Below are 14,529 nucleotides of genomic sequence, written 5' to 3' on the forward strand. Positions count from 1 at the left end.
CTCTATTATTATGCTGATAAGTGATGGAGACTACTTCTCAAGGAATATTTCATCTCTTCTTTGAGATGCCAGGCTTTCCACCATTTGCCCGCTACGATCAATAGAGTTCATCGAATCTCTTTTCTCTTTTTTTTTTCAAATAGCCTGAAGCCTTGTCAGGCCTCTTACACAACTATTCACTCAACAGCTATTCAATGAGGGATGTCTGGCAGCACAACGCGGAGCGGAAGCTCGTGGTCGGGTCAGATGAGGACACAGACACCGTTTCCATCAAAGCAACATCTAATGCATGATGATAATAGCGGTGCATTTTGGGCTGAGAATAAATACCTTAAACAAGTTCTGAGAAAGACTGATAACTGTGTAAGCCGTTGTACTCGTGGTGACCCTTTGGCACATGTGGAGCAAGCTAAATAGGAAAAAGATATTTGGCACAGCACTAGATTAAACAAACCCCCGTTTCTACTTTTAAAAACCCTTTTTTGGCATTTCATGTCAACTTTAAACTCTTAAAAAGGCTGATCCTTAAAAGTTAACTAACTCTAAAGAAGCAAAGAAGCTAAACTTTGATGCGTTAATATACGGTTTAGCTACCTGTGCCTTAAACCAGTGGTTCTCAACTGGTCTGGCTGCGGGACCCACCATCACCCCTTTAATGACAAGCCGCGACCCAAATTTTTAACTTCTCAAATGTATTTAATGAAAAGATGGAGCAAATCCATCTCTCATGTAGTCGGTGTCGTAGTTGCATTTCGCTCAATTAGCATGAAAACAGTCTGTGTGGTTGTTCTTCTATACTGTGAAATGGGTGTCTGTTAGCATTACAAGGCATTAACGCCAAATACTGTTAAGGAGTGTGAATAACTTCGCTGCATTAAAAATCCCCTTCAAAATAAAAGCACAGGATTTTTTTGTATTTATTTTTTTATTCAGGCAAAGGCTGAAAACACCAGTTGAGAATCACTGCCTTAAACGATGTTTCTTTTAGCTTAAAGATAGCACAAGGGTAAAATTCAACATCTACAAAACACACACACACACACACACACACACACACGGGTAGCTATCTGTATTTCAACTTCAGCAACATATACCTTCTTTCCCTGTTGGAGGCGACAAAGAAACATCTCCATCTGCAACTCTAAATTAGCGCCACTTATATTTATAAAGGACCAGGCTTTGGATTCAAATAAGTACATTTGCCACATAGTTTATTAGGCAATCATAGCTAGTACATTTATGTAACCCTTACTGAAAATAAATCAATGTTGACTTTTGGTTTTAGACGGGACACAAACAACGATGAAAGTCCTCTGTCTGTTTCATCCATCCACCCCAACACCTCCTCTCTACATGAACGTATCACTCTTTATACTACGTCAGCTTAACTCTCCTGCACTTGCACATGATTATGTGTCCGAACAATGGAACAGTGACAAGAAAGCAATCTTTTCACTTATGTATAATCCCCCCCCCCCCTTCCCCTTTTGACCTCAAGAGCCCGTGACAAACCGAGCAGGATGAGTTCAGCTCAAAGCTGCCAAACGACTTGTAAGACGTCTGAGGCTACGTCCTATTTAATAGCTTCTCCGCAGTGAACGTTTGCTTTGCTAATGCCGGTGATACGTGTGAGATGCATTAGACAGCTACATAAGTGCCGAAGCCCCGTCACAATTTTCTGAAAAAAAGCGAGCGGGAAGTGTGAATGTTTTTTCTTGCTTTGAGGAATCAAGACAAGCCTGTCGGACTGTATGGACAGAGAATGTAATTGAGTATGGTATGTGTGGATTTTGCTCATTAATATATGACAGAGGATGTCAGATAGATAGACCCTAGAATGTGTTATTTTTTATATTATATAAATGCATTCTTAATTTAAAATGAAAATACAAGATCCAGGGGAAAAAATCTGTTGAATAAGAGATTAAACTGCTGAAGCTATTCCTAAATGCTCTGCCTGTTTAATATAGATTATGTAAATCTATTGTTGTTGTGGCTTTTACTATGGATGACCCCATGATTTTTAATCTAGATAAAACTACAAACAAACAAAAAAAAGGCCAATTCCTTCAACAACTGGTGTTAATTAATCACAATACTTAACGACAATACAATAATGACAACTGAATACTTCAACCACCCTTCTCCAAATGAATCATGAAACCATGTAGACGGAGCTGCCCTATCCAAACAACAAACACTATGCTACCGTTTCATTCGCTTGGTCTGTGGTCTGAGCTTCAAGCTGTGACACTCTTGGAACCCCTCTGGCGTCAGTTTGAACATGGCGGGGACAGCATCAGTTTCCACTCATTCCACGCTCTGGTGTCTTTTTTAAATAAGCTGCAGTCTTTACAGGAAGCTAGGCTGAGGCGATAAAACGACTTTGTTAGGTTTAGGAAAAGAGCGTGGTTGACGTTAACGAAGGATTCACGTAACTAGCGGGTGACAACCGAGTCACGTGATCCGAAAGGCTCAATGTCTACAAGGGGCAAAATAGAACTAGGATGAAAGTTCTATTCACGACCACAAAAAGCAAGCGTGTTTAGACCGTCGCTCTGTCTATCAATCTCCTCTCTGTCACAGTACGATGGACAGCGCTGCAACTACACTCACATTTTAACAATTATTCAAGATTCCAAAGAATACATTCATTACATTACAGTTAGCTTTAATCCAAAGCGACTTACAAGTATCTATCTACACACCGTAGACACAGCTACGGGAGCAATTTTGGGGTTAAGTGTCTTGCTCACTAGTCATGAGACTAGCTGGAACCGGGGATCGAACCGCCAACCCTTTGATTGAAAGGCGGCCCTGCTCTCCATTTAGCCACGAGTCAACCCATTTAGCCACGAGTCGTTGACCCGTGAGATGGGTCTCCATGATACGACGGGGGCGACTAGCTCACTGGGCTAAGAGGGTTGTCTGGTAACTGAAGGGTTGACGGTTCGATCGTCGGCTGGGATGTATTCTGAGTTGAAGTGTCCTTGAGCAAGACAGTTCATGGGCAGCCCACTTCTATCTCAGGCAATGATTTATTATTTTTATGAATAGATTCATCAGTCGACTTTGTACATTCTTAGTCTGGAACACCCCTGGTGTTATTGTTCACCCCTTCCGTTGGTCAGCATTGGAGTCCTTCATGGTCCATCTGAAGTGAAGTCTAGAACGCATGGACTGACACTTTCCTATGCCAGATTATTAGCAAACATCAACCATCACTCCCACCGCTGCACCCAAACGAAGTGAATGAAGATATATGGTTCCCAGCTGTTTCTCACACCAATTTCTACAAAGCCCCCCAAAAAAAAACCAACGACCAAAAAAAAAAAAAAAAAAAGTGTGGCACTCTCAAGGTCTCACAAAATTCTGATTGCTGCCTGCAGGCTGAACAAACAGGGAGCAAGAGTCTATAGGAGAGCTCTGTGAGCTGTGAGAGCTGAATAAGTAGACGAAATAAACAAATTCAAAGAGAAATCTAAACTCTTGAATGAGGTGCAGTGAGATCCAACGAGCGTTTGTTCCGTTGGTGCAACAGTTCCCGCTGTTTTCAGTAAGGCTTGACATTATTATATATTTTACGAAAGATTAAAAGTATTTATTTATCTGTAGCTTTCGTTGACCTCCATCGGTCTGTGGGCACAGTTCACTCTGCCCTTTTAAATTGACACGACTGATGAAGTCGTATTTTCACAAGTGAGATGCCTGAGCTGTTAAAGCGGTGATGCGACAGAAACATCTTGTCATTTTGCTTTCTTTTGTCAGCACAACAAAGCTTATTGACCTTTTCAAGACTCAAATGTGTTGTGATGACAACAGCTCCTCGCTGAGTGGTGTCAGGCGGCGTGTGACTCCAAAATAAAAACGGCACAACTCCACCTTCATCACACGTTTCATGATTTATTCAAACGTTGCAGTCACAAAAGGGATGGGGGCAGAGGTTGATCTCTCCCTTTTAACAGCGAAAATTGAATTTGTTCGAGACATGAAATATGCAGCGTGGCAGAGCTAATTACTACATTACTGCATTTACACTCCATGGTGTTAATGCAGGTGAAACTTGATGGAAATGAAATATGAAAATAGTGAAAATAGTGTCACCAGAAGGGGTTGGTTTCTGCCAATTCCAACAGCAAGTGAGTATAGTGTGAAAGTTGACCTAGATGGATAGTAAATGTCAACACTCAGGGGCTTGTAGACATATCAGCGCTTCATAATGTGTGAAAGTAACTGCTGAGTTCAGACGTTTTCTGAAGTCCTTTTAGATGGTTAGTGATTGCCGAGATCGTAGACGTAACTTTACTCAATTCCTCAAACCCCCTGCCATCTTTATGCGAAAGGAAACATAATGTGATTGTGCATTTAATTTCACATAATCAAACTAGATGCGCAGACCTCCACCGAGGCTGTTTCCATAAAGGGAAAAGATAATGCGCGTATCCGTCCTGTGATTCCAAAATGGTATATGTTCTTCCTTGGCCCGTGCTGCACCCTTACCAGTTACATGAAAACCGGGGGGGGGCCTGTAGTTTTTCATAATTCCTGCTGAAAAACAGACAAACATAACCCCCTTGGCGAAAGGTACAGATACCAGCGCTCCACTGTGCCTTTGTGTGATTTGTAGTCGAATTGGGACTCCGCAAATAGTCATGGATCAGTAATAAAAAGGCCCCCGTGGCAGATTTTTGATAGTTGTCTGCTGTTGCGTTGCTCTAAATAGGAAATATGAGCAACATGTAGATGTAAAAATGTTCCTTTATTTTCAGGTCAGCAGAATTGACACCGCAGCGGGAATAATACGTTACGACATATGGGGCTCAGTGTATCAAAATTTACATAATGCGCCGTGACATATAAGCTCCGGAGGATCTCATTTTCACTCTTGAGTATGTCCCGGGGCTAAACTACCGCACATTTTATGACAGCTGCCAGTTGTACATGTCCTCGTATGGTGGTCCTTCTGTAGGGGTGAGAGAAGGTGCAACTGTGAGGAATTGATACTCGGCCAGTTTTTCCACAAAACAACTGCCGTTCCTGCTCATTAGCTCTGCTCAGTGTATTGTACGTGTTGGTTGAGTACAAACAGTACACTGTACACGGGTGTGTGTGTGGGTGTGTGTGGGAGTGAGAATTGAATTTCATAGAATGTACTTGCATGTGAGGAACTGACACTATTGGAACTGAATGTGTACAGTAGCTTTGTGCTGCCTGCCAAAATGATAGTAATGCACACAGGTTGGCACAGATTATCCACCGCATTGGTGTTGCCAAAGGAAAAGTCTGGGGATCACCAATGTCCGTGGGACTGATCCTCTGTGGACCCTAAATGTTTGGACAAAAATTTCACAGCAATCCGCGAAATAGTTGCAGTATTTTAGTCCGGACCAAAAATAAACCTAATTGATTATTTAAACTATACAGATGCGACCTTGTTCTGCATGATTGTCAATGCAATCAGTATGTTCCGTGACACAGAGTGAGAGTTGTGCAGGTGGCCACATCGTTTATAAGTAGATGTCAAGGGCCAGCTGGTGGATGCACATTCCCCCCCCCTTCTCCCCCCTGCCTCCCAACTGTCCCCCTGTGGTTCACAGCCAACTCGTCACCTAATAACATTGAGCTGTCTCCAACATCTATCATCGGGGCACAGCCGCGTAATAGCCAAATGTGTTATCTCCACCTAAATGAAATTAATGTGCCATCTATAATCCATAATTGGCCATAATATAATATCGGATTTTCCAAAATGCCAGTTGCTAAAGGTTGAAGGCGAAACTTGCCTCGCCTGCTCTGGAGCAGGAAAAAGCACCGACTGGGCAGAAAGACAGACCCACCAAACTGGGTGTAATTCAAAATAATCTGTTAAAAAATAATACAAAAAAAGGAAGGAACCAGTCGGCCTTTACGAGTATTCTCCAATCTGCGCATTGGTTGCGTTGATCATGGGATTGGCTCATGTGCGTTTGTGTCTCCGTGAGTGAGTGTGCGCCTCTGTGTCTGTCCACAGCTAATCTCGCATTCTGCTGCAGCAAACTGTGTAATATTTACCTCTGGTAGTTTGTGTTTTAATCTGCCATCGACTGCCCACTGACTCCGCACTCACTACTCTTAACCGGCCCTGGTGAAAACACAGCGGCGTGCATTGCCAACCCTCAACAGTGTGTTTGGCTAACAGCTACAGGAACTAGCAGTGCACAACCTGCTGAGTACCTCTCGGTCATTGCTCTACAGCCAGAGACACAATGGGGGGAAAAAAATATTATTTCGGACGGTGCGTTTGGCTAAAGGCTAACAGAACAGTCCACACGCACCGCTGAGTCCATCGGCGCCACTCATCCGTAGCCGATGCTAGTACGCTGGTCAGACAGCTTGGTGAGTTCAATTTTGGTTTTGGCAAGAATGTATGAATACCTGCATACGTCGCTGCATGTTTTTTGGAGTTTGAATGAAGCGTGTTCTACCAAGCATTGCAGCCAAGACGGGGGAGATGGAACATTGTGGCTTGTATTCATTCAGTCACTCAATACAGCTGTGGTTATTGCAGACACACCTGGCGAAGATCTGCACCGTACTGAGCGCACCATTCTATAAATCTTGTTTTCATTCAGTTTTAATCTTAAAACAGATTCAGTTTTTTTTCCAGAAAACAAATTTGGATCATATTTTTAACCCTTTGTTGTGGTAATTTTACATTAAATTACAATTATTTCTAATTCTGGTACAATTAAAACATCTCTCTCAAACAAATTAGCTTGGTTTACATTCTGTGTCATTCTCCCGAGGTGCATTGTTGACAGTGTTTCACATGTTTTATAGCCCGGACCCACCAGTCGTCCCCCACATGTAGCGCTGACACGGGCTCCCTCCCACACAGCAAACATTGTGATGAGGCTTTCTGGTCCATTCCTTGTGCACTCAGTAGATTACTGCCTTCGTAAAAGCCCAGCGACACTACAGTCTTGGCGATGCTCGGGACCACCCTCCTGGCATCCCCCATCACGCTGATTCAAAGTCTGTTTGATCACACTCCGTAAGCCCATCCACTGTAATCCGTTCACATGCAGAACAAGTGTGAAGAAGGAGTTGCATTAATGTGTCGGTGTATTGTAACATTCTGTATGTACTGCGTCAAAAGAGCAAAGGGTCAACCTCTTCTGTTCGCTCTTTGTTGTGGTCGCTGAGTTTAGTTTCCTTGAATTAAAGCGGCTGAATGAATATTCATCGCTCTCACTTGAGTTCTGCAGGATGGGTTTGAAGAATAGACCCTCGACTGCAGGTAATTGGCTCATTGATAAACTCATTAAGAATTTTAAATGTGTTGTGTGAGTCGATGAAAAGCAATAATAAATCCCCCACCGCTTGCTATGATGAGGTTGCATTAGTTGCTTTAGATGAAACCGAAGTGGAAGAAGCTTAGTTACACAACGGTGGCGGTGATTTCCTGGTCAGTATCCATTGTTGTTGAGGGGGTGACCTCAGCCATCAGGGTCATTTTAGAACACTTTTTAAAGGCTTTCCTTCTTTTAACAAATGCTCAAATGTTGATAGAATGGTGAACAAGCTATTCTTTCTCAACGTCTTATTAAATGAATTAGCGAAGATGCAATGACTGAGATTTGTTAAAGGAATACTTGAACCACAAAACGACCGTTTGTCCATCAATTACTCGCCCTGGCTTACCTTGAGTTCTTCAATTCTTTTCCTGGTTTTTGAGTCTCCATTTCTCCGTGGTTGCATGCAAAAAAACACACAGGGTAGGAAATTGATATTCAAATTGTCATTTTTGCATGAACTACAACTTTGACATGGCATATTCTAAGTAGCAGTTTAAAGATGCTGCAAGCTTTAGACTTGCTTCACTACAAACCAATACAATGACGTACCTATAGGCCCTTATATAGCACATCAAAGGAATTGTTGCATACATTATGATGTGTGGCGCTGTTTATTCTCCCCACTGCATCGTTCTGTTTTCACCAAGTACTGGTTTTTATACTGTAAAAGCATTTCTGAGACAGCCGATCCAATTTTTAAAATCACAAGTTTTAAAGAATATCCGCCTGGAGTGACCTTCTCTTAACTGCGGATGCTGGAGATGGTCCAATTTCAGTTCTCTCAGACCCGAGCGAAGCTCTCGCCATGGTTGATCGCGCTGCTTTTATTGAGTCATCTTGAGATCTGGATGGGTGCTTTGGGTTAAGCATTAAGTTGCTTTAGGACCATTCCTACTAACAGATCATTGTCAATTAAAAAAAGGCAAAGTCCCTTCCCTTCAAATGCTCGTAATCACCCTCAGGACCCATTCTCTTCAGTCTTTACACGCTCCCTCTTGGCTGTGTCGTTCGCTGGCTTCCTTTTGAATAGATTGCACTGCAGTGCACTCAAACTCAATTCAGATCTTGGTATCGTGGCCTCTTACAGCAATAGTGCACTGTAGATTTCACCATGTGTATTTAAGTCCAATTAGAATCTGAAATCAGGAAACATTTCATATTTACGAAAGGAGAAAGGAATGTGTTTTTAAGTCCCGTTTTTAGAATTCAGAGATTGTTATTAATGGAGATTTTTGCTTTTTAATGGTATCGTCTGATAATCAGAGTAGCGCAGTTCTGATTTCAAACAGCTGGCAATTTTATGCCTCAGCGGTAATGACATCACCCATGAGGCAATATGTTTTTGGGTTGTGCGTCCATCTGTCCGTCCGGGTCCCTACTCTTCGACGCGGATCACCTGGAGGGAATCACTCGAGGATGAAGTGATGACAAATTAACAATGAACAATTACAAAACACGTTTTTGTTGTTTTTTTTGGCCATAACTCAAGAATTCAAATGCCAAACATGACAATTCCACGTCGATGTCTAATAGGGTAAAATGATAAAGTGATGACATTTGGTAATTTTTTTTTTATTTTGATGCTTTGGTCACATTGTTTTTTCTCGAAGTTGTCATGCCAATAAAGCAACATTGAATTAAATTGATGTAAACTGCAAAATCACTGGCAGAGGCATACAACCTGTCAGAGAGAAAACATTTTTTTGCAAATCCAGGGTAGAGTAGTATTGTACTGTATGGTGTCTAAAAAAAATAATACAATAATTATGCACAAGAAGGAAACCGTTGGCACCAAACAACGAGACCTTTTGGTCCTTACTTTGGCATCTTTCCACTGGCTGCCAGTCAAATGATTTCAAGGCTTTACTGATCATGTTTAAAGTTCAGTCTCTGAGCTACAATGCTGACCTTTTTGGTTGCCTATGAGCTAGAGTGCACTTTCAGATCCTCAGAGGGGGGGGGGGGGGGCACTCCTGACTGCTCTCGAGTCTGGTTTGAAATGGAGAGTCGAACCAAGCATTTGGCCGTCAGAGATCCTCAACGGCCAAGTGCCCTGCTGGAGAAAACTGGAGCCTACTGAATAAATAAGAGTTGGGCACACACACACACACACACACACACACACACACACACACACACCAATGGCATCACCTCTTTCTATTCTCTGTTTCAGAACAAGAGCTTGAAAACGAAACTACTTTCAGGACACAAACTTTGCGACGCCTATGCTGAAGAGGTAAGGATTTCCAATTAGTGCGTTGTGTTTAATCGCATGCATAATTACTTCTCAGCTCCAGCTACTTCATTGTTCAAGGAATAGGTGCAATTCACGATAAAATATTGCAGATTCATTTAGTTATCTCGCGAGCAAGCGACGTTAACGAAATTCAAATTATAACTCTAACTTAGCAAATGTTAGTCTTGGTCTCTTCATCCTTTTGGATCATTAATTTAACTGTGATTAGGAAAGTCTTTCACAAATAGATCCACTGAAGTCTATTCCTGTCCTTCTCACACACACACACACACACACACACACACACACACACACTAACCCACAAGCTTGCTTGGGTTTTGGCCGTCCAGTGAGATCTCAGAACAACTCTCCTCTAACAGTGAGCTCTTTGATGGCTGAACAGAGCAATCTCAGGAGCTCAGGTTGTAGTAAGAGCAGCTTCGAGTACATTTTCGGGTCTGTGTCATTTTTGCCATCACCTGCTTTTCCTCTTTTTCTACTTTCGGCTCTGCTGCCCGGTCGTTGCGGTCACCAGCGTCCACCAGGTTCACGTCCTTATTGAAGCCTTGAGCCTGAGCTTTGAACTGCTGCTATTGCCTCCTTGCTGACCAATGCCCATGCTGTAATTTAGCCATTGCAGGATCTTCCAAGGCAGCGATTCCTGCGGGCATCGTGATGACATGCCCAAGTGAGTGCAGCTGGTGCTGTGTAATCGCTGGGCTCAGTAGTTGTAGTGCAGTTGGTGATTCCAAGCATTCCCTGAATCCTTCAAAAAATACGCTTGCCTTTGGATTACTAAAGTAATTAATAAAGCCTTGAACTTGCATTCTCTCTAGTGACCATCAGGGGGCGACTCCTCTGGTTGTATAGAAGTCTAGTCTAAAATGACTCTACTTCTCTCTTGATTTATTCCCTCAGTAAACATTGTAAACATGAGTTTATGGTCTCAATCTCTAGTTTACAGTCTTCTTCAATACAGCATGATGTTCATTTAGTACATTATGCTCCATTTAGAGTCAAACAGACCATAAAGCAGGGGATGATTTAGGGGTGGGGCTACACAGTGATTGGCAGGTCACAACCACGCCTTCATCCGATCTGGGAGCTGTCCCGTGTTTCCGTCTTTAACCCTTTCACACTGTGTGCTTTCACTTCATGAAAGCGTAATCAAAATGTCGAACACCTCTCAGCCGATAATTGTCCAAGGCTGGCGACCGGTCGATCCCTTCCCACGATGCAATTGGTCTTGCGTCATCAGCATCAGAAACGATGGAGTAAACGACATGGCACACCGGAGCCGGAACAGTTCCACAAAGAGCATTCGGTGTTTGAAAGCTTTTGATGTTGAAGAGCTTTTCATCGACTGTGAAGTCTGCTCCGATACATGAGGTCAATTCTCGAGTTCCTACTGAGACACGGGAACATTGGTGTTGAAAATTGCAGGCCCCCCTCTACGAATCCTCCAGATGAACATCCCTGATATTTCACCAGCGCGTGTCTCATCCAAACCATCATCGCATATTCAAACTCGGAGATGATGATGATGACGATGGCATGTTTGACTAGGCCTGATTATGATGCTTCAGTAAAAACAAAAAAGTTTGCAAAGGACATGAAGAGGGTCCTGATTGAAGTTGTCGGTCAGCCTACACAGAGCCAGACTGTTCCTGGCGGCAGCACAGGGAACGATCTAAGTGGTGATAAAAATAAAAAAAAAGCTTTGTGCTTGTGGATGATAATTGGTTACGCTCAGTACGTGCGCTTGTCCGGCGGTTCTTTCTGTGACTGATTATTTCTTGCACAACTGTTATTAAGGCACGTAGACTTTGAGTTCCTCAGGGAAACAAACAGCTACCAGGATTTCCTTGAACACAGGTAGATCACTGGAGGTCGCCGACTTCAATTCCCTTTGGGAGGCTATAAAAAAAAAAAAAAAACGAAGTAAATCAGCGAGAGGAACACTCGTACACATGCCCTTACTTTCATCCCCGGGAAAGTTATTTACGTTCAAAAAGGGGAAGCGGTTAAAGACGAGACCCGTAAACACACTGTAATGACTGCGGAGCTACAGAAAGAGATGGATAGCGAAAGCTGCAAAACTATCGCCGCCGGTGCAGGTAATTGAACAGAGAACATTATTCTATTGTCTAATGGTGAAGAAGTAAGATATGCTCACTGCAACATAACTTCTGTTCATTACAATATCTGCATAGGAACATTATGGAACGCCAAAAGCATTAAACGTCGAAGATTAACTGTTTTAACTGATTAACTCTTCTGAGTTGTTGTCTGTAAATTCTATTTCTGTGCTTCAATTATGACTTCCTGCTCATCTTTGGATCTTAAAACAGGGGCTTTGAAGCCACATCCAAGAAGCAAGATTAGAGGCCCGATCATTTTTTTTTTAAGCTGGCCTTGGATAAACTTTCTAAGCATAAGCTCCTTTTGTTGCACACATAATACATTTTTGAGACTTTGTGTGAGTAAACAGCCGCTTTTTCCTTTTTAGCTGTGATTTGCGTTCTCATTTTTGTGAAAATTGGCTTTGAGAATTCCCGCGCTATGTATATATATATATATATATATATATATATATATATATTGGAATACATTTAATTTGGCGCGGTAATCGTTTTTCTTTGACTTGTGCTCTGCTCGCTGTGTGAGGTGGAGGATCAAGCTTCTGTGGCGTTAATCTGTGTTGTGCGGTGAAAACTACTCGAGCTAAATAGACACACAATTAAATGTTAACAACACTGTATGCTTGCTGTTACAGTAATATGCTTGAACTGCTCCAGTTTTATTCACTGAGATGTAGGAACTTGGGTGAGAATGTTACCCGGAGTCCAACAACAAACTCTCTTATGAAAATACTAATTATCATTCAAATAAATATCCACAAAATCATATTTGTTCTGCGTTTAGACACGTGATGGTCATCGGCCTCAAAGACCAATTCCCTGATTTGGGAAGTGGCTTATTAGCAGTGATGGCTCAGGGTTGGTGTGACTGCTCATTTATGATTAATCAATAAATCATTTGATACAAAATGTCTGAAAATAGTACAAATTACCTCACACATTTCCTAAAACCCTAACATCTGCAAAGTGTTTCGAGCAACAACCCAAAGTTAGTCAGTTTACATTCAAATCCACACAATTGAGAAGCTCCAACCAATGGATATCAAGCATATGATCAGTTACATTAAATAGCAATGCCATCATATAAGTGTTGAGTTATTATTGTGCTGCTTTTATAACACTAATTATGGTTATCATTTGGCCTTGCAGCCTCCTCAGTGAGAATGTGGGGCTTCAGGAATAGTCACACTGACGCTGTGCGGTTGCTGAGTCACCCGGTCGGCTGCATGAGGAGCAGTTTGGACTCTAGCTGCTATGAGGGTCAACAGGGCCAGTGAGACCTCATTAGTCCATGTGCCACCGCTTCATTTAAAGACGATTCAGGGACGTGTGTTTGTTTGCACTAAAATGATTTCAAAATGGTTTTCTTTCTGTAAACCCGGAGATATTTCACAGCAGGGTGGATGGAGGCACTCGTCCGAGCCAATTTCTGAACCTCAAAAACAGTTTGGAAAGACAATAGAGGGATTGTCCACGTTCAAACATGACCGCATGAATGGGAGTAAGGTCACTTGGGAACATTTATAGCACAAGTTCAGCCGGGGGAACTCGCTGGCAGGCAGCCACTGGCGTTGACTCGGCCGGGCGTTTGTTCACTTCACCAGCGCTCCGTTTATCAGTCGGAAAAAGGAAACTCACCGGAGTCTCTGGTGCTGTTTCAGTTCGCTATACTGTTTTCTGGTGACGCCGCCGCCTGCTAAACATATCTGGTTAATTTGTGCTCCAAATCCAATTCATTGGGGGGGGGGGGGGGGGGGGGGGGGGGAGAAACAAAAATGGCGGCAATGTCCTCAAGGGAAACATCTGTCAGCTCCAAGTCACAGTCAAGGTTAATGGAGAGCGCGCGGCATTGCGGACGCCATTTAATCTGTTGGGCACCTTTTTCCTCGAGAGCATGAATTTATAAATTTACAAATTTATGGTTTCGCTGCTCGTGATTCAGATGAAGGATGTTGTCACGCGTTCCCGCCATTCCGGCGTTGTTGTTCGCTAGAATTACTGTTTCATTCTTGCAAATAAAAAAAAACAAAAAAAAAAAAACATCTAGCAACCTGAACCGTATGCAGATGAAATATAAACCCGCTGGATTTGGGGAGGATTTCCTGTAATGACCGATTTCAAGTCGAACGGCCTCGTGTGATTAGTTCTCCAGGGCCTTTTCAACGGAGCAGCGCGCCATTATCATGGTGTTTATTTTTGGGAGGCGATAATTCAAGCAGATCACACAGTCTCTGTTAACGAAGCGTCAGTTATTTATTCATTATTATCTATTTATTTAATTGTGTGTGAGAGAGAGAGAGAGAAAGGGGGGGGGGGAGGGGGGGGGGTTACAGTATGTTCTATGCTCAAACACCATCTGAACTGGTTTTATTCTTGCACTAATACAAGTCTAAAAATTAGTCTAAAATTTCATCTAGGTGATTTCTACATATCGGTTGAACTAAAATCATTTTATCAGATTCTCAGATGTTGTCGTGTTTCGGAGAGTTGCTACTTCCCTTGTTCTTTGTGTGTCTCCCAGTGTGCATCATTTATTCATGTGTTTTCTTATGATTTATTTCATTTTCTGTCCCATCAGGAAGCAGCAAACAGATGATATGTAACACATGTCATTCGTAATATAATACAAAAATAATAATTGATAATGTGTTGTGTCAGAGCTGTTCGTATAGCTACACCTACAAAAAGTAATCCACTGTAATTTGTATATATATATATATATATATATATATATATATATATATATATATATAAATATACACAAAATCTATTTGTGTGTAACCCATGTAATCCTGATCCAGGAAGTATAGGAGGA

The 14,529-nt window shown here is 42.2% G+C and overlaps 1 protein-coding gene across 2 annotated transcripts in view; it reads left to right on the forward strand.

Annotated features, from left to right (window-relative positions):
* Positions 1 to 13,428, forward strand: part of LOC137882199 (leucine zipper protein 2-like) — a 117,423-nt gene extending 103,995 nt beyond the window's left edge. The window contains exons 6-7 of one of the 2 annotated variants that reach the window (XM_068724369.1): positions 9,511 to 9,573; positions 12,864 to 13,428. In XM_068724369.1, coding sequence (XP_068580470.1) covers positions 9,511 to 9,573; positions 12,864 to 12,875 — 75 coding nt within the window. In that variant the 3' untranslated portion in view covers positions 12,876 to 13,428. Of the gene's footprint in view, positions 1 to 9,510; positions 12,062 to 12,863 lie in introns of those variants that run through there. The other variant, XM_068724368.1, reaches the window with a different exon arrangement.
* The last annotated feature ends 1,101 nt before the right edge of the window (positions 13,429 to 14,529 follow it).

The sequence above is a fragment of the Cebidichthys violaceus genome, unplaced genomic scaffold (genome assembly GCF_023349555.1).
Source record: "Cebidichthys violaceus isolate CVI_PGR_0920_01 unplaced genomic scaffold, fCebVio1.0.p SCAF_30, whole genome shotgun sequence".
NCBI lineage: Eukaryota > Metazoa > Chordata > Actinopteri > Perciformes > Stichaeidae > Cebidichthys > Cebidichthys violaceus.